At 46.0% G+C, this 18,285-nt stretch overlaps 4 protein-coding genes across 5 annotated transcripts; 1 reads left to right on the top strand and 3 right to left on the bottom strand.

Moving 5' to 3' along the window:
• Positions 1–63: 63 nt before the first annotated feature.
• Positions 64–2,927, bottom strand: mavs (mitochondrial antiviral signaling protein). The gene is made up of 5 exons (XM_077730611.1): positions 2,743–2,927; positions 1,731–1,853; positions 1,364–1,547; positions 856–1,247; positions 64–745 (listed from the first exon to the last, which is right to left on the bottom strand). The coding sequence occupies exons 2-5, from the start codon at positions 1,851–1,853 to the stop codon at positions 404–406; spliced, it is 1,041 nt and encodes a 346-aa protein (XP_077586737.1). The 5' UTR covers positions 2,743–2,927; the 3' UTR covers positions 64–403.
• A 642-nt stretch (positions 2,928–3,569) lies between these two features.
• On the bottom strand, positions 3,570–7,754 carry LOC144205965 (ubiquitin-conjugating enzyme E2 D3-like). Of its 2 annotated transcripts, XM_077730614.1 has the most exons (8): positions 7,588–7,748; positions 7,276–7,477; positions 5,960–6,023; positions 5,858–5,889; positions 5,704–5,781; positions 5,106–5,211; positions 4,935–5,028; positions 3,570–4,325 (listed from the first exon to the last, which is right to left on the bottom strand). In XM_077730614.1, exons 2-8 carry the CDS (start codon positions 7,297–7,299, stop codon positions 4,280–4,282), a joined length of 444 nt encoding a protein of 147 aa, XP_077586740.1. In that variant the 5' UTR covers positions 7,300–7,477; positions 7,588–7,748; the 3' UTR covers positions 3,570–4,279. The 2 variants fall into 2 exon arrangements, with proteins under 2 accessions (XP_077586740.1, XP_077586739.1); XM_077730613.1 differs by having other exon boundaries at positions 7,276–7,754.
• A 797-nt stretch (positions 7,755–8,551) lies between these two features.
• On the top strand, positions 8,552–13,834 carry cpxm1a (carboxypeptidase X (M14 family), member 1a). Its single transcript, XM_077731529.1, has 14 exons — positions 8,552–8,561; positions 8,657–8,917; positions 9,895–10,004; positions 10,073–10,212; positions 10,274–10,358; positions 10,862–11,012; positions 11,385–11,458; positions 11,523–11,646; positions 11,742–11,938; positions 12,001–12,180; positions 12,546–12,840; positions 12,947–13,086; positions 13,152–13,254; positions 13,310–13,834. Exons 1-14 carry the CDS (start codon positions 8,552–8,554, stop codon positions 13,618–13,620), a joined length of 2,181 nt encoding a protein of 726 aa, XP_077587655.1. The 3' UTR covers positions 13,621–13,834.
• Positions 13,835–14,236: 402 nt separating this feature from the next.
• On the bottom strand, positions 14,237–18,061 carry wdr32 (WD repeat domain 32). Its single transcript, XM_077730608.1, has 7 exons — positions 17,242–18,061; positions 16,913–17,026; positions 16,619–16,816; positions 16,308–16,510; positions 16,152–16,229; positions 15,240–15,385; positions 14,237–15,178 (listed from the first exon to the last, which is right to left on the bottom strand). Exons 1-7 carry the CDS (start codon positions 17,652–17,654, stop codon positions 14,807–14,809), a joined length of 1,524 nt encoding a protein of 507 aa, XP_077586734.1. The 5' UTR covers positions 17,655–18,061; the 3' UTR covers positions 14,237–14,806.
• Between the last annotated feature and the right edge of the window lie 224 nt (positions 18,062–18,285).

The following is an 18,285-nucleotide window of genomic DNA, read 5'->3' as shown; positions in this document are numbered from 1 at the left end:
AACTCAACTCAAGCAATTGTCTCCCTTTTAAGCAAAAGTAAACAAAGGCATGAGCACCATAAATAACCGTACTGTCAACAATTTATTAATTAATTTACCTATATACATACTATTTACAATAAAATATTTCCTTATGTTTTTACATTTACAAGTATTATTACTATTACTTAATATAAAGTATTTTGCCTGTGCTGTGCTATTTAAAAATATAATACACCTGATTTAAGTGAACAACTCTGAAGTGGCATTTTCCAAACAGCCTTCGACGTTATTGTCATCAATGGCAATTGGTTTCAATAATTTAAAAATAATCGGCCATTAATCAACTATGAAAAACCTGGTCAGCGACAAAGCTAATCACACGGGAGAAGTTTAAAGAGCCTTTTCTCATCCACTCTGGGGCTCAATGTTTAAACTTCCACGCTAGCAAAAGTGCACAGGTGGCCACACCCACCGCCGTGACCGCGTACTTGACCCCCCCACGTGATTTGCCCCCGGGGGCTGGCTCTTCCTCAATGGCGCCGGCGTCTCCGTTTGGCGCTAGCCGGTCATCCTGATCAAGAGATGACGGCAGCTGATCTCGGCTGATTTCCAGACGGTCCGAGTCGCCAGAGTATAGCGCGTCAACTGGGTCGGGGGGCTCGGGCGAGCGGACGCTGACGAGGGGGTGCGGCACGCTCAGGGGCGGAGCCTCGGACGTTTCAGGTTGGACGGGACTTGTCGGAGGGCTACTGGGGGGCGAGCGCTGAAATCGGGAAAAAAACAAATCCAATAAGAAGGTAACGTCTCAATGAAAATACAGGAAAAGTGACGTAAAACTTTTTTTTTGCCCAAAATCAATAGAAAGTTTCTCACCTGGACTTCCAGATTATCTTCAGTTGGCAATTTAGCAGTGGTAACTATCTGCACCGGTGGGCCCGTATCCTGGACGGGTGCCTTGCCGGGTGAGGACTGCGCCTCGCCGTCATCCGATCCCGGCGAGCTCTCGGAGGCGGACGAATCACGGGCTTCCGTCAACCCCGACGGCGGCCGGAGGTCCGACGAAACTTTAGCGACGGTCGCCGAACCGTCCCGGGTTTCGGAATCTGAGTTTTCCTCCGGTTCGGGGTGATCACGATCCGGAGGGGGTATTTCGGCCATGGGGGCGGGTAACTTCAGGTCTGGAGAAGCGGCGGGCCGGCGCTCAGGGGTGGGCGGGACAGATGGCGCCGTGGTAACGGTAGCTTCCTCCACGTTAGGACTGGGAGCTAAAATCAGGAAAAAAAGATTACATGTAGGTGACTCACTCTTTGGCTGCCATTGACAAAAATGAATCTTGGTAGAGGCGACACTCCCATCAAAAAGGGACATTTTTAGGTCTTACGGCGGGCGGCGGCGACGAGCTTGCCGTACTCGGCGCGGACGTCGGCGGCGATGGCTGAATGCTCGCATTTCTCCAGAGCTTGGATGAAGTGGTCAGGCCAGCTGGAGCGCCTCTTCAGGCAGTCTAGCAGAAGGACCATGGCGTCAAAGTTGCCGCACATCTCGCGCTTGGCCTCGATGCACTCCTGGAAATCGACAAAAATAGAAAAAAAATATTTAAGATTTAGTACATTCACAATAGTGATATTTGAACAAATTCTTCTTATGGCCACAAGAGGGTGCAAAGTCGCACATTGCAAAAATCAGCCATACAGCAAACATGAACGAAATACATTCTGTAAATATTTAATATCACAGATTTAACTAACCCGGTCGTGGGCAGTCAGGCATGGCAAGTGGACGACAATCTCTCTCGCTTTGACCTTGGTGACGATGGTCGGCATGTTGGTGCGCAGGTAGCCGTCATACAGCTTGTCGCCGGCGTACGACATCTGTAAAGAAAGCACAGACAAAAATTGCTTCAGTTAGTTTGAAAGGTTTCAACATTTGGCTGGAAAGTGTAAGAACAATTGGTCATTAAGGCATTCCTACTCATATACTCTTGATTTGGGGTGAATTCTTGTACATTTTACTAAGATTTGATGTCATTTACTATACACTTTGGGTTCCTCTGGAATTTTGGGGCTTTTTGAAACTGAAAGTGAAACTAAATATGGAAGTCAGCACTTTTTCCAGATTCTAATACTTCTGACCTTGATCTAGGACCAAGCACACGGTTCTTTTTGGTGACATTTAGCAATGTTTAGTGAAAACAAAAAGAAGTCAGACGCAAAGGGTGTTGGGAAATTTCCACCAAAACCTCAATGTGATGCGTTTAGGAGCCTCCAACTTTTCTACTTTGATGTGCCTCTCATTGTTCTCTTCAAAGATTTAATTTCTTTGGCTTTCAAAAGTTCCGAAGAATGAGGAAAACCCTCACAATAACTCTCAGGTGTCAGCGCACTAAAATTAGCTTCATTGTGTAAAAAGCTTTGCGTGCCGTCCGTGCGGTGTCATGACAGACTGCAGATTGCAGATTAACAAGGAAGAAAGCACGAAGGCACGAAGCCACTCAGGCGGTTCCTTGACACCGGACAAGGACGCCGTTTGACCTCTGCGTAATAATTTTACCCAATTCCACAACTGACAAATATAAAACAACTTACTAAAGGGTGGACGAAGTATACGTCGTCATCAAACCGGCTTTTTAAGGCACTTGAGGAGCGCAAAAATGACTCACGTGGATTCCGAGTTATTTGAACGCAACGTATCGTTAGTGTGGGGAGTCGCACAGACAAAAACGTCACAAAAAACGCACCAAAACAAGCGGGGTCCACTTACCTTGGGTGTGTGATGACTCCGGTTGCTCGGGGACTCCAAACCCGGACTAAAGCCTCCGAGGACACGGAACCCAACTGACTCGCTTTTCCATAGGTATCGCGTGGGAAAGGCTAGAAGTCTTCCAAGTGGGGACGGCGGTGAGAGTGATTGGCGGCCATCTTGCAGCAGGAGACTTCGACAGCCAAACCTGAGCCTTCATAAAAAGGAGCAGTTTTGTACACTGAACACAATATAACTTTGCCAAAGAACCACGTATACTTCTCTAAAAACTGGAAACACACCAATAAATTTTTAATCAGGAAACGACTTTTGCACTTCAACTGGGACCTGCAAAAAAAAAAAACTTAACTGTTGGTCATTTCTCTAATTGCTGTCAAATAAGTGAGTCAAAATAAACTGCCCCAATACGAGTGATGACACGTCCCCATTAGCTCACAGATGTCTAACCTTGAATATATGATATCTTTACTCCTCTCCACCAACATCTGCCCAGGCTACGCCTTCTGGATTTCCCATTGGATCAACGACTCGTCCAGCCGGTAAACAAGAAGGCGTGTCTTGACGGATTCCTAATCCAGCATCCTGACCCTGGAGTACGGATTAGATTTCTGATTTACATGTTTATTGACTGCACAATTAATCCAATTCTTTTAAAATGGCTGTTTATACTTGCCCTTCTGGTTTGGATTTGAATAAAAAGTTTTGTGGGAGTTAAAAATGCCAATGAAATGTTTAAAATTTGAAAGTTAAACTGGAAATACAAGTAAACGGAACAAAAACAACTATTACTAATGGATTTAAATTAGCAAAAAAAAATACATATCCCATTTATGGTTGAAGTAATTTTATTGGAGGGCAAAACTAAAAACAAGAGCTGCGAGTTGAGGCTCAACTGTTAGCTTAACATGATACACTACAAGAAGACAGTTTGTGTGTGTGCGTGTGTTCGTGTGGGGTTGTGGTGGGGGGGCATAAGCCAAACGGTCATCACTAGTAGTGGCTTCTAGAAATTGGAAGGAAGAAAAAGAAAAAAAAAATAGTCAAGCGCCACGGAAAGGGAACCCAATTCTTCCTAATGTTTTTTTGTGTGTGTGTTAACATGCATAATATAGACATTGAGGTCACTTTCTATTTTGTCCCCAGATTGCGATGCTGGTTTGGAACGCGCTAACAGCATCCTAAGCTAACGTCTTGTTTTTTTTAATCATTGCCAAACGAATCCTCGAACTTGATTAACGGCTTCTATGGTGCATGCGCCTCGTCAACTATGGAGAAAAGGGAGGGAGGGAGGAGAAAAGAAAAAGAAGAAAAAGAAAAACAAACTCCAGGAAAAACTGTCGTCGTGCGCCCTGGGGAACCAAACTGGCGCGCGAGTCAAGGCGAGAAAAGGGGCGTGGAAAATGTTCTGGTTGAACAACCCAAAAAACGGATTCAAGTGAGGAATCCATCCCCCCTCCCCAAAAAGAGAAAGAAACCTTTTCAGTCTGAACCAAAGAAATGCGTTTCCCCCCCACCACCGGAACATTAATTCTCTCCATCACATTGCATATTTTTGTGTCCATTCTTTTGCCATTTTGGTGTACCTGCAAAGAGAAGAAAATGGCGTTAGCAACCATAGCATACGATCCAACTAGACACGTGCAAAAAAGGAAAACCCGGTCATGCGCAAAACGTGTTCGCAAATCCCAAAAGCTGGTCGCCGATTAAAAAAAAGGCAATTTCATTTGAAGCGGGGAACAAAATGGCGACAACCACTTCAAAACGGATTAGCCATTTAACTTACTTTAATTCAAGTATGAAAATACCCTTTGTTGCCACAATCAAAATGGCTGCAGGGTGACGGACGGCCATGATGCTATGGGCAAAGTGCCTATCAAAATCCAAGCAGTGACTTTTCAATAAAGTCCTAATGACACCCCCCAAAAAAAACTTTAAAACCAACATGTACCCTGATTGTTTATATTTATATATCTTTTTTTAAAAACCAAACAAGACAATCAACGCGAGTAGCCGGCCAAGATGCATCCATCAATCCTTACCCCCCGCCCTCTACTGGGGGCTTTAAAGCATGGCGTACTTGGCCGTCCACTCCTGAGCTAGCTTATTGTACCTAAGAGTCCAAAGTCAACGTTTACTGACGTAGCCTAGCCGTGTATTTATATATACACAAGTGTGTGTACCCCTCAACTTACTTGGAGTTATCTGTTTTGTAGATTCGTGCGATTTCTGGCACTAACGGGTCATCTGGGTTGGGGTCGCATAGCAGCGAGCAAATGGAGAGAAGAACTACAGTAAAAGAAGAAAAGCCAAATGTCAGTGATGGCGGAAAATGTGATAGGAAAAGGTAAGGGGGCGGGGCTCACCTTTGGAAATAGTAAGTGCTGGAGACCACTGTGATCTGAGAATGTCCAGACAGATACTGCCGTTACTGTTAATATTTGGGTGGTAGATTCTTGTCGTGAACGCCACCTGTCAGACAAAAAGACGCCATTAGACATACAATAGAGTCCATTAAAAAAAGTGACCACAAAAGCTCATGTTAAACTTTGTCAAAAGTTCATGTTAGAAATTTCATTAAAAACTAATATTACTAAAAAATAATTTGACTGAAACATTGCTGAGATGGTAATAAAGTGAAGTATTTAAAAAAATAATACAATGCCGTAATAAACAAGACATGCTAGTGCTAACTTTAGCAAGATAGTTTTAAAACTAACCACAAAATATTGAGAAATATTGTACTCAAGTACAAGGGTAAAGTGGAATTTGAAATGTACTGAATGTACTGGATTTTCATCCCTTGAGAACTAAAAGCTTTTTTCATGTCAATACAACAAACAAGGAAATAAACTTTCAAGTAAATGTCAAATGACGGTGTCAATTGATAAGTTGATAAACAAGATTTTGTTGCCTCCCTTTTGTTTTCTAAATCTCCCCATAATGTTTATTTGATAAAATTACCTTGGGTGGTTTGAAGGGGTAGTCTGTTGGAAAATGGATAGTCAGGAAGAAAACACCTCCCTGATATGGACTGTCACTCTGAAACGACATTTTAAATGGATATTAGAAGAATAAATATGTAAGAGAATTAAAAAATAATAGACTTTTGACTTACGGGGCCCATAATTGTGGCTTGCCAGTGAAACACTGCGGGAAGAAAAAATGTTAGGACGCCATTTTTCTTTTAAATTGACGAGTCGTCTCGATGCCAACTTACTGTCGTCTCCCACTGGGCCTGCTGAACACTGCGCGGGCGGGTCGCGAGCCAGGTCGTGAAGTTCCTGAAACGGGATTGTTTTGTTTTAGACTTCATTTTACTTTCATATTAGCGTCGCACCACACTGGAACCGATACGGCAATAAAATGACATCGGCGGGTACTAAGAAAGAAACGGGTGCTGTTGCGCAATGGTTACACTTGTAGATCTACTTTCCAACTGCCTGTCGACCTAACCAAGATGGCCACTTATCTCTATTACACATCCAACATGTTTGAAGTAGGATAGCAGTACCGATTACGACTCTATTTGGTAAAGGATTTCAACTTAGCCTAGCATCATTTTTTCAAGCATTCCTAAGATATTAAAAAAGTTTGGACACCCATGATAACGATGAGGGCCCTACTTTTCAAAATAAAGCCTAATATTAATAAATCGTCTTAAGATTAAAATAATACAGCATTGCCCAACCCTAATGTCAACCCTTGTGTACTCCAATTCAAGTCAGTTGAGACTAAAACATGGAATCGGCGTTTATTTTTAGACCTTCAGCCATTTGTGCGGTGCTACAAATAGTCGGGTGGGTTAGAGGCCCCACCCGACCTCATCAACATTAATGGGGGAAGAAAAATAATAATAATTTACCTGTCATTCGAACAATTAATAGCCATTTTGTCATTGGAAAAGCAAACTAGTGTCGCCATGTTGAGCGATTACATCGACAGCAACATGACACAGTCATGTTTCACGACGCTATTGACGTAAATTATGACTCATGGTTTCTTGTTAGTCGCCGCCTGTGACTGTTGCAAAATCAGCTAAAGGAATTTAACACCAAATAAGAGCACGATAATGAAACCAATAGACTTTATAACAACTGTGCTAGCGCCAACGTGTTTATATAAGCGCCTTGCTATTCGAGGGCCTCCTGAGTCACTAGCTTTTTCACGACACAAGCCAACATGTACCAAATTAAGACGTTTAAAACAGTTTCCTCTCGAATTAAGTGTCGTGTGTGCGTTTTAGCAAATGTCGGCCAAAACAAAAAAGGACGACGCTCATGTTTCACGACGTAATGATAAGCGACCGGGGGAGAAGAGGCTAAAGCTAACTGGCTAACCCAGGCTAAATTACTGTATTAAGTCTCGCCAATGTGTTTAAAAAATATGTCAGTCGAAAGAAAACAATTAATGAGTAAAGACAATCATTTTTCCCGACGTAATGTTTGGCTAACAGGGGAAAGAGGTGTCAAAGCTAACAGGTTAGCATACGGCTAACGAGCAAGCGGTTAAGGTTGTCAGATCACAAAACGTCACCTTGTTAATCCGTTTCAAAGCCATCCGTTCGTCGGGGTGCCGCCGCCGGTGATGGTGCCGTTGGTTCTAGCCGATCCGAGCGTTTTAAGCCGGCCTTGTAACGCCGGAATGCTGGGGCCTCCGCTCCGAATCAAGTGTCGTCCAAAACACAACGCCCGAGGCCTTGTCTTTTCCAGCGAGCGCACGCAATTAGCCCAAGAAGCTAAAAAAGGAATTACGTAGGCACCCGAAGGGGACGAAAAAAAGAAAGAAGCGACCAGGGGAAAAGTCAAACCAGTGTGGTTAGAAGCAGCTTATTTCATTCTTCACCACCGATTAGTCGTCCCCGTCGAATAACGTGTCCTCGGGGTAGAGGTGGTCGGTAAAGGGGAGGGTGCGGACCGCGAAGCTTCCCGTGACGAGTCGATGTCCTGAGCTGAGCTAACTACCACTAGCCGCCTGCCGCCTGTCTGCATGCGAGCGAGCCTTTATGACGTCACGTTCCTGGGGCGGGTCGACTCCTCCAAATGCTTGCCATTTTGCCCCATAGATATCAATAAAAAAAATTAGATAATAGAAAGGCGTCTCAGGTCAACGGGGACAGAACGCCGTCATTTGTCGGCCATTTTGCGTCGCAGATAGTTACACTATAACACATACACGTACATATAATCATTTATTAATAAATCTGACATTTTTTATATTTGATGTGTGGTATTTATATTGTGTTTATATGGTTAAAAGAGAAGCCAAAGTAGGGAAAGGGTTAGGAAATACAAGCCAATGGTCATGCAGATTAGGCCGTGAACATTTTCTTGCGGCGGCTCATTGTTTTGGATCCGAGTGTTGTGCAAGTAACTGGGCGTGTTTTACAGGAAGATTCCTGAATTTTAAAGAAGAAAAGAAAAAAGAAAACAACAACAAATCTTATCTGCCTGAGGCTCCCACTTTTGAAAAAGCGCTGAGTCGCCAATTGACTCACAGGAAAGTCCGCAAGGTTCCCGTAAGAAACTTTTGTAGTCTTTGAAAGCCACGATTAGGGCCAGGAACTTGTCTATCGAGAGTATCAGGGCGTGTTTATGCAGTTTTTCCAGAATGAAATTAATTGGCACAATTAAAAGTTGCAACTTACTCTTCATTCTGATGATTGTTAAATTGGGGTCATTACTTGTTGATTTTTGGGCCTTCTATAAGGCCACATCCTTTCTTAAATTAGGGCAATTTTAAGGACATGTTACATCTACTCATAACAAATAAATTAAACTAGCTAGAACAAACAGACTTTGGTTTGGCTGCCATGCCTCATTGTGAAAAGTCCTTTTTGGGCATCCTTCCCCCCTCCCCTTTTGACTCCGCCCCCTTTTTTTGCTCTCCCTCTTAAGTCGTTTTCCCCACGCATAAGCCACAAGACGCAAGATGGAAAAGTTCATCTTTTTGGGCCTCCTGGCGGCAACGTTCCATGCGAGTGGCGGCAACAGCACCCAGACCTCCGCAAATGTGACCGTGACCTTCAGTGACGCGACCCCCACCGGCGTGACCCCAATTGGGGTGACCTCCGGGTCAAGCCCCGCCACCAGCCCACCACCGCCGCCGCCCCCCAGCACAATGACCCCGCAAGTGAAGAAGGACAAAGAAAAGGAGGAGAAGGAGAAACTTGCAGCAGGTAGAACCAAACTCCAAACCCTGACTTAAACCCAAACCGACTGTCTACTTAACTGTAAATGTGATGCATGTAGTAACCTTTGGAGTATTTTGAAAATTGGCAAAAATTGATGCCCACAAAAAAGTTTGCTGTATTATAAAACTTTCATTAACATAACAAATGACCAAAAATGGATTCGAATATCACTAAAATAATTTTTGGCCCCATATAATCATCAGGAAGTGACCCTAAATATACAGAAAGTAACTTAAGTATCCTCCAAAATACTCATTTCAATCACCAAGTTGGACCTGGAAAAAATTCAATTAATAGTCATTATTATATTGCCACAAAACTGTCTTAAATAACCCAAAAATCATCAGGAAGTGACCCCAAAAAAACATAAACGCACCAAAACCAAAAAAACTCTAAACAAATGAAAAATGGTGTTGAAATTCCCCCCAAATCAACAAAAAAAGCGATGCTGGACTACCCCAAAACTAACATGATGTCTCATATGAGCCCCTAAACTAAACATGGTGGTCACCTGAAATGAAGTCATTGCCCTGCCATTGACAGCAATTGACGTTGAGTTAGCATTAGCCTCCCATTCTTGATTCAGTATATACCAGTGAGGGGTTAAAAGCAGCAACGCCATGTAATCGGAGCGCCTCCCGCCTCAGTTATGCGGTACGTGGAGGGGCCCACTTTCCCAATTTTTTTGCCTTTACTAGGAGGACCAATGAAAGATGCGCAGATAAGCAAATTCCATGCGAAATCCGAGACGGCTTTGCCTGCACTCTAGGCTAGCCGCTTAAAAACTCTAAATTGCTCCTATCTATGATTGGTTGTCCTTTCTGTCCTTATGCCCGGTGATTGGTTAGCCATGGATTCAGGGTATGTCCCCCACCTAATAGCTCCAGCACCCCCTGCAAACCTGGTGGGTAAAAATGGATGTAGCCAAAATCCTTGGTAATCTTCTCATGTGGTTCCTCTAGCTTGTCCTCCTCTGGGTTTGGAGTCTTTGAAAGTGGACGACACTCAAATCCAAGCGTCCTCCTTCGAGAGGTTCGGTCTGGGTCCGCACCGAGGACGTCTCAACATCCAGGTTGTCCGTCTTGTTGTCCGTGTGGTCTTTTTGAGGGGGGTTGAAGACGCCAACGCTAATGTTTGCAGTCGGGCATTGAGGACGGAGACCTGTATGACGGCGCCTGGTGCGCCGAGTACGCGGATACCCGCCAGTGGTTGGAAGTGGACGCCCTACGCCCGACCCGCTTCATCGGAGTCATCCTGCAAGGCCGCAACACCATCTGGAGGTGGGTGGGGGACTTAGGAGACCCGGGCTTGAGCTCAAGTGTCTTTTGCTGCTGTTCGCAGACGGGATTGGGTGACCAGCTACAAAGTGCAGCTGAGCAACGACTCGGTCAGCTGGAAGAGCAGTTTGAATGGGACGCAAGACGCCGTGAGTGACCCCAAATCCACTTTAAAAACATGACCCTTTTAGTGATTTTTTCCCCCCTATGGTTACAGGTTTATTTTTCCATATTTTTTGCAGTTTTTTTATTTTTTTCTAGTTCAGGTATTTTTTATTTGGTCCTATTTTTCAACTTTTTAAAAACATGTTTGGTTTAATTTAATGTTCAGGTTTTAGGTTTATGTTTTATCTTCCATTCAGTCAACAACAGGAAAACGACAACAACAAAAACCTACAAAAAACAGCTTTTTCATACAAAAATCAAACTCTCAATCTAACAGCAAAATACACTTTTTGACCCACATATACACCACTAAGGGTTAAACACCCAAATGCTTAATCCAACTGTCAAAATAGTCATAAAATTGCACCAAAAACCGCAAACCCACAAAAGGAGAGTCGGTAGGGATTGCACAATAAGAGCCTCTTCCCAAATTCCCACAGCTTTTCTCTCCATTAATTTTTCCCGGGTACCTCCCCCTCACCCGCAGATCTTCGAAGGCAACAACGACGGCGAGACTCCGGTCCTGGCGCTGCTTCCCGTCCCCGTGGTGGCCCGCTACATCCGGATCAACCCGCAGACCTGGTTCCCCGACGGGGGCGTCTGCCTCAGGGCCGAGATCCTCGGGTGTCAAATTCGAGGTGGCTAAAGCCCGCCCACCACATTACCAAATTCAAATTTGGGGCAAATTGGAGTTCTTTGCTTTGGGTGGCAAAAAAAAAATAGTTCCCATCTAAGGAACTGAACCAAGGACCTGGACTTTAGGCAGTCTGGTTTTAGGGCGGAAAGGGGGAGTGGTTTGGTTTGATAAGAGTATAAACAAATCTCATTGATCCTGAAATCTGGTAAAAATTGGTCCTCACCTTCGAATAGCTTAAAAAATAACTCTCTTTACATAATAACTCTGACCCAAGATGGCCACCTAAAGCCAACTAGGCCCTAAGCTAGCAACTAGCCACCCAAGACAGAGCACCGCTCGCATGCTAACGGTCATATGTTGGAATTGGTTGCAGAAAAGTCGGAAGAAGACGCCACCCCAAAAGACGGCCTAGATTTCCGACACCACAACTACCAGGAGATGAGAAAGGTGGGCCTTCTCCGCTTCTACCGGAGAAGGCCCCTACCTGACATTATCTCCTCGACCGATCCAGGTGATGAAATCGGTGGCGGAGGAGTGTCCAGACATCACCCGAATCTACACCATCGGGAAAAGCTACATGGGCCTGAAACTCTACGTTATGGAGATCTCGGATAATCCTGGAAAGCACGAACTTGGTAAGGCGACCATTTTTCTTGTGGACAGCAACTTTAAAGTCCCCCAAAATGGACACGCTAGGGAATCAAAACCAACATTGAACACATTTAATCAGGCGAGCCGGAGTTCCGCTACGTGGCCAACATGCACGGGAACGAGGTTCTGGGTCGCGAGTTGGTGCTCAACCTCATGCAGTACATGTGCCGCCGCTACAAAGCGGGCGACCATCGCGTGCAACGACTGGTCTCCAACACGCGCATTCACCTGCTGCCCTCCATGAACCCGGATGGGTACGAAGTGGCCTACAACAAGGTAGGAATAGCCGCCAGCTAGCGTCCCCCTACAGGCCGACCTTCCTTCTTTCCCGGGGTCAGGGTTCCGAGCTAGCCGGCTGGGGCGAGGGCCGCTACACCGTGGAGTGGATCGACCTGAATCACAACTTCCCGGATCTCAACCACATCTTGTGGGACGCACAAGAGGCGGCTCTGGACCCGTCCAAAATTCCCAACCATTACATTCCCATTCCAGAGTACTACACTAAAGAAGACGCCCTGGTAAGGCTAAAAAAAAGCTAAAAGCTAAAAAGTATATATATGTTATTAACGCCAAAATTATTAGTATAATTAGCCAAAAAGAGTACTTTCCCCTGAGGCTAACATTTAGCTGTGGACATGAAAATACAAATGCTATGCTATGTTATGCTAGCGGGGAGTGGTAAGCTAGCTTGCCAAGCACGAGCAATTCAGTTGGCAACGGATATGCTAGCCAGGAGCTTAGCTAACTGCTAGCTAAACTAACTAACTGCTAGCTAGCTTAGTTAACTAACCACTAGCTAGCTAACAGTCATGGGTTGAGATATCCACAGATACGCTAGCCGGGAGTGAGTGGTTAGCCAGCTATCTGACCGCGATGCGTTCAGGTAGCCCCGGAGACGCGGGCGGTGATCAGCTGGATGCAGGACATCCCCTTCGTGCTGGGCGCCAACCTGCACGGCGGCGAGCTGGTGGTGACGTACCCTTACGACGGCACGGAGGGCTGGGCCCCGCAGGCCAACACGCCCACCCCGGACAACGCCTTCTTCCGCTGGCTAGCCACCGTCTACGCCTCGTCCAACCCGGCCATGTCCGACCCCGAGCGGCGCCTGTGCCACTACGAGGACTTCCGCACGCGCAACAACATCATCAACGGGGGAGCCTGGCACAATGTGCCTGGAAGTTAGTCCGCTCACCCCCTGCAACTTGCCACAAACACTTTAATTTCTGATCTGAGGTCGGCCATTTTGAACTAATCTGAAGTTAACTCCACCTCATCCCTTCTCAGGCATGAACGACTTCAGCTACTTGCACACCAACTGCATGGAGGTGACGGTGGAGCTGTCCTGCGACAAGTACCCCCACGCCAGCGAGCTCCCCACGGAATGGGAAAACAACAAAGAGTCCCTCCTCCTCTTCATGGAACAGGTACCATCCTCGCATTTCCCTAATTTGACCTTTCCAAGACGCTCGCCACTTTCCTAACCAACCAGATCGAACGAGGCCTCAAGGGCGTGGTGCGCGACAAAGACACCAAGAAGGGAATCCCCGACGCCGTCATCAAAGTGGAGGACCACGAGCACGACGTGCGATCGGGTAAGACCCACGCCACCAAAGTGTTGCGTCCTCTATTAACCCTCCCGACCCGCAGCCGCCGACGGCGACTACTGGCGTCTCCTGAACCCGGGCGACTACAAGGTGGAGGCTTGGGCCGAGGGCTACTTCCCGGCGGCCCGCCACTGCCGCGTGGGGGCGGAGCGTCAGGCCACCATCTGCGACTTCAACTTGACGCAGACGCCGATGCGGCGCCTGAAGGAGATTCGGGCCAAAGGGGGCCGGATTCCACATGACCTGCAGCTGCGCCTGCGGGCCCTCCGCCTACGCAAGCTGCGAGCCAGCACCAAGGCCCTCAACCGGCGGCGAGAAGGCCAGAAGACGCGGCGGGACGGGCAGACCGGGTGAGGGTCTAGGGCGTTAAAAACGATCAATATTTAGGGGTACACATTTAGTTTTGTGTGGTACACTGGCCCCCACCAAGGGTGGGATCTCTTAAAGTGTCAGCTGGTCTGACTTTGTATGCAATACGAGTATTAAAAAAATGCTCCTTTTACTGTACTTGGCCTGAGCAACTTTTCTGGAAGAGCTCCGTCTAGTGGAGAGATAAAGAATTACAACAGCAAACCATTTACTCTAACTTTCCTTCCCTAAAAATTTCAATTTCAGTACTTACATAACAATGATCAATTGACTAATCATTAGCAAATCAGATTTCTATTTTGAAAGTCAATAAACTGCTTTTTGAAGTTTCTTTACATTTGTATTCCTGTTTTTAATTAATGTCATTATATTAACATGGAAAATAGTGAATCTTGTCATTTTAAAATCGGTTATTGTTCTTTGTTTTTTAATTTTGTGTCAATTTTTCGAATAAATAATTTTATATTTATTTAGTTGTAGCGCAAAACAATCCACCCGATTTACTTTTGCAGTATGAAGTGGCGGACCGGTTAAACTCCCCTGCCTATATTTTATAATTCATTACAAAATTATTTTCAGATGGATGCACAGAGTAAATTGTACACATTTTATTTTAGCAAAACAAAATCCGTATCCAGCCCCTGTACAACCAGTTTGACACCATCTTATAAAAAAGGGGGGCAAAAGCTTTAAATATTCTCCAACATTTCGAGTGTAGAAATTTGATGACTTTTATTTTAGCATAAAAATGAAGTCGACGCACGTGTTTTAGCTTTGGCGGGCCAGATATGGCCCCTGGGCCATCACTTGGACACCAATCCCAATAACGAAGGGAGGAAAAAAAACGTTTTTTGTAATTTTTACAAATATTAACTTTTAATAAACATGTCAAAACGGAGTCGACGAACATGATTTACTTTATCGAGTCAGAAAATATGAAATATTCTGCAATTTTTGGACTGTGGGAACTTGCTGAATTTGAATTTAGCGAAAAAAACGGAGAGATCTGTTTTGGCGGGCCACCCAAAGTGAGGCAGCGGGCCAGATCTGGTCCTCAAGCCTTATATTGGACACCATCGAACACTATAAATAAGTCTTCCATTTTAGGACCGTGTAAACTGACTTTAATTTTTGACGCATTTTGAAAAGCCCACTGTAAAGGGGCGTCGGCCTAGAACTTGGGCTGGTAGAGCGCCACGCGGCCGCTCAAGCACCCCGAGGCTAGCTGGCAATGCGTGGGCGAGAATTTAGTGGTGAGCACCACGTCGCCGTGCGAGTAGATGGAGCGCACCTCACGTAGGCAGGCGGTGGGCACGGGGGCGCAGTCGGCCAGCTCGCCGCAGCTCTCGTCGAAGGCCAGCAGGCGCACGCCGTAGCCGTGGGGGGAGCAGATGAGGCGGCCGTCCGGGCTGAAGCAGAGCTCCTTGATGTAGCCCCGCCCCACGTTGGCTTCCTCGATGTAGTGCGTCAGGCGGAGGGAGCAGCGCGTGGACACGGGGGGCCGCGGGGGCGCTCCCTCCTGGAACTCGTATACGCACGTCCACTGCGAAGGGAGGGGGATGTTAGAAGGGGGCGGGGCAAAGGGGACAGGAAGGTTTCCTTACCTCGCGGTCGTCCAAGTTGCTGGAGCAGCGGATGAGCGCCGCCCAGCCTTTGGGGTGCAGCTGCAGGGACGTGATGCAGCTCCCTCGGTCCCGCTCGCCCGGGATTTCCGGGGTTAGCACCTCCAGGCTGTTCCTGGGAGAAAGGCCTGAAAAATACATGTTTTTTTCCATTTTTATCCAAATTATATTAAGAAAGTAGTACAGTAATCCCACGAATGTGTCAAAAAAAAAGTCGAACTTTTTTTTTTTTTAAATACAGTACAAGTGGGATTTGGTAGCCACAAAATGGTGTGGGCTGACTACTACTACTACTATTACTACTATTACTACTACTATTACTACTACTATTACTATTACTACTACTATTACTACTACTACTACTACTATTACTACTACTACTACTATTACTACTACTACTACTATTACTACTACTATTACTACTACTATTACTACTACTATTACTACTACTATTACTACTACTACTATTACTACTACTATTACTACTACTATTACTACTACTATTACTACTACTACTACTATTACTACTATTACTACTACTACTACTACTACTATTAATACTACTATTACTACTATTACTACTACTATTACTACTATTACTACTACTACTACTACTATTACTACTATTACTACTATTATCACTATTATCACTATTATTACTATTATTACTATTATTACTATTATTACTATTATTACTATTATTACTATTATTACTATTATTACTATTATTACTATTATTACTATTATTACTATTATTACTATTATTACTGCTATTACTACTATTACTACTATTACTATTATTACTACTACCACCACTACTACCACCACTACTATCACCACTACTACTCCTACCACCACTAATACTAGTACTACTTCAACAAAAGCCAGTCTAACCTTCTCTGTGAGGGTGCAGCTTGCCCGAGTCGCTCCCGTGACGAGGTCCGGCCGAGCGGGACGCCAGAGCGCCTCCGTCTGAAAGGTCAAAGGTCGTGTGCTTGAGTAGGGAGGCAGGGAGAAGTTCAGGTGTGTGTATCGGGGCCGGGCACCCACCTGACGTGAGCGGGGTCCGTCGGGCTCGCAGCATGCGGTAGCTGCCCACCTCCAGCGACTGCGTCAGGTCCAGGTCGTGCAGGATGAGCAGGTAACCCGAGGAGGTGGAGATCAGCATTTTGGAACAGTCGGGCGTCAGACGCATGCGCATCAGGTAGCGCGTGTGGAAGAACTTCTTGTGCGGGCATCCATCCTCCGTGAACCTGCAGGCGCCAAAAATTGGACCAACTATTGCTTTCTTTGCCAACCGAAGTAGTATTAGCGTCACAACCACATAATAATATGGCAGGCCAGTAATGAAAACTGCAGACCTGTTGGTGTCCCAGGTGATGACGTTGCCATCAAAGCCGGAGGTGACCAGCAGACGCGTGTTGGTGTCGTATTCGATATTCTTGACCCAGCTGGCGTGGCCGTGAAGCGAGCACACCTTGGAATTGAGTTTGCGCAGGTCCCACAGCGCCACCGTGGTGTCGTCCGAACACGTGGCGAAAAGACGGTTGTCCAGGAACCTGAAAGACACATTTTCAGCACACGTCCTGGAAATTGGGCCACGGCGGGGCAAATGCGGGGTACTTTTAGGTTGATTTTATACGGGGTGGGCGTACTTTATGTTGTTGACGCAATCCTCGTGGGCTTCCGTCAGGGTTTGGATATGTCGGGACGAGACGGGGTCAAACAGGAGCACCTCGGTCTGTTCGCAGGCCACCGTTAGGACGGACCTGAAATGGACACGGTCAAAACGGTCCATTATCACAACAAAGCAGCTTTAAAGAGCGAGATCTGATCATCAATTCTGGTTATGACATCACAACCAAAATTGCAGTAACAAAATCAAAGAGCATGCTTTTTTTTTTAAACAAAATCACATAAGTATACATGAATTTCCTTCATGTTTTAAAATTGACCAATTCAGAGAAAACCTTTAAGAGCTTACCCGTCAGGGGAGTACTCCAGGTTGAAGACGGCTCCGTGGGTCCTGGTATTCAAGTTAACCGAGTGGGCCGCCGGGTTCATGGAGCTATACAAGCTCGTCATGGTTCTGAAGTTGTCCCGCACCGGGTCCACAAAACTTCCCCGTCTTATGGCCCTGTTCTGCAGCCAGGAAAACAGAGTCTTGTGCCGGCCACCGGCGTCACCACCTCCGCCGGACGCCGGGGGTCCTTGATCATTTGCCAGTCTCGAGTCGGCGGCAGCATTGGTGGAGCCGGCTGGTTCTCCTCCGCTCTGGACCGACGTCGAAGGGCGGTTCTGGTCGAGTTCTTCCACCGCCTCAGGCTCTTTGTCGCAGCCACCGTCCGCTTCGTCGGGCCTGTCCCGCGGTTGGTCGGCGGCGACCTCCGAGCTCATGGTGGCCTCCGCTCCGCCGAGGTCACCACGCTCACCGCGCTTGGGGTGAGCCGTTGAAGCGGGGCCGTCTCAGCAAAGCGGCCGGGCCACGGAGGCTCTCGGGGCGGCTTGAAACGGGCACGCTGACGGGAAAAAGCTTGCTTGTTATTAGCCGAGCCTGAGTGGAAGCGAGCGGACGAGGCTAGTCGCAAGGCTTTCAAAACAAAATAACAAGTGCAAAAATGTCACCGAAAAACCTTGGACAATATCCAATAATACAAGATTATTTGCATAAAAGTTCCCACTAAACCCTGCCATCTGTTGCTTTGCTATTTTAGCACTTTGTTTTTAAAGCTATTAAAGACATGTGTTGTTAAGTGAAGTGGAAAAACCGGAAAAAGACAGTGCGCATATTTGACGTTATTCTTTACCGTAAACAAATGTGGCGTAGTTCCGCTTCTGACATCTTTTCCCGGTGCCATCCAAGTTGGTTACTGCCGCCTTGTGGACACACTTGGTACACCATTTTCTAATAAATAAAATACAATAAATAAAATTGGATAAAAATGGAATTATTCAGGTTCGTTACGTACTTTACATGAATAGCTTTTACGTTGGGTTTCTGCACAAATACTTTTGTTTGACTTTTTCC

The sequence above is a fragment of the Stigmatopora nigra genome, chromosome 13 (genome assembly GCF_051989575.1).
Source record: "Stigmatopora nigra isolate UIUO_SnigA chromosome 13, RoL_Snig_1.1, whole genome shotgun sequence".
Lineage (NCBI taxonomy): Eukaryota > Metazoa > Chordata > Actinopteri > Syngnathiformes > Syngnathidae > Stigmatopora > Stigmatopora nigra.
The sequence above is the reverse complement of the archived record's forward strand: the minus strand, read 5'-3'. Positions and strand labels throughout refer to the sequence as shown.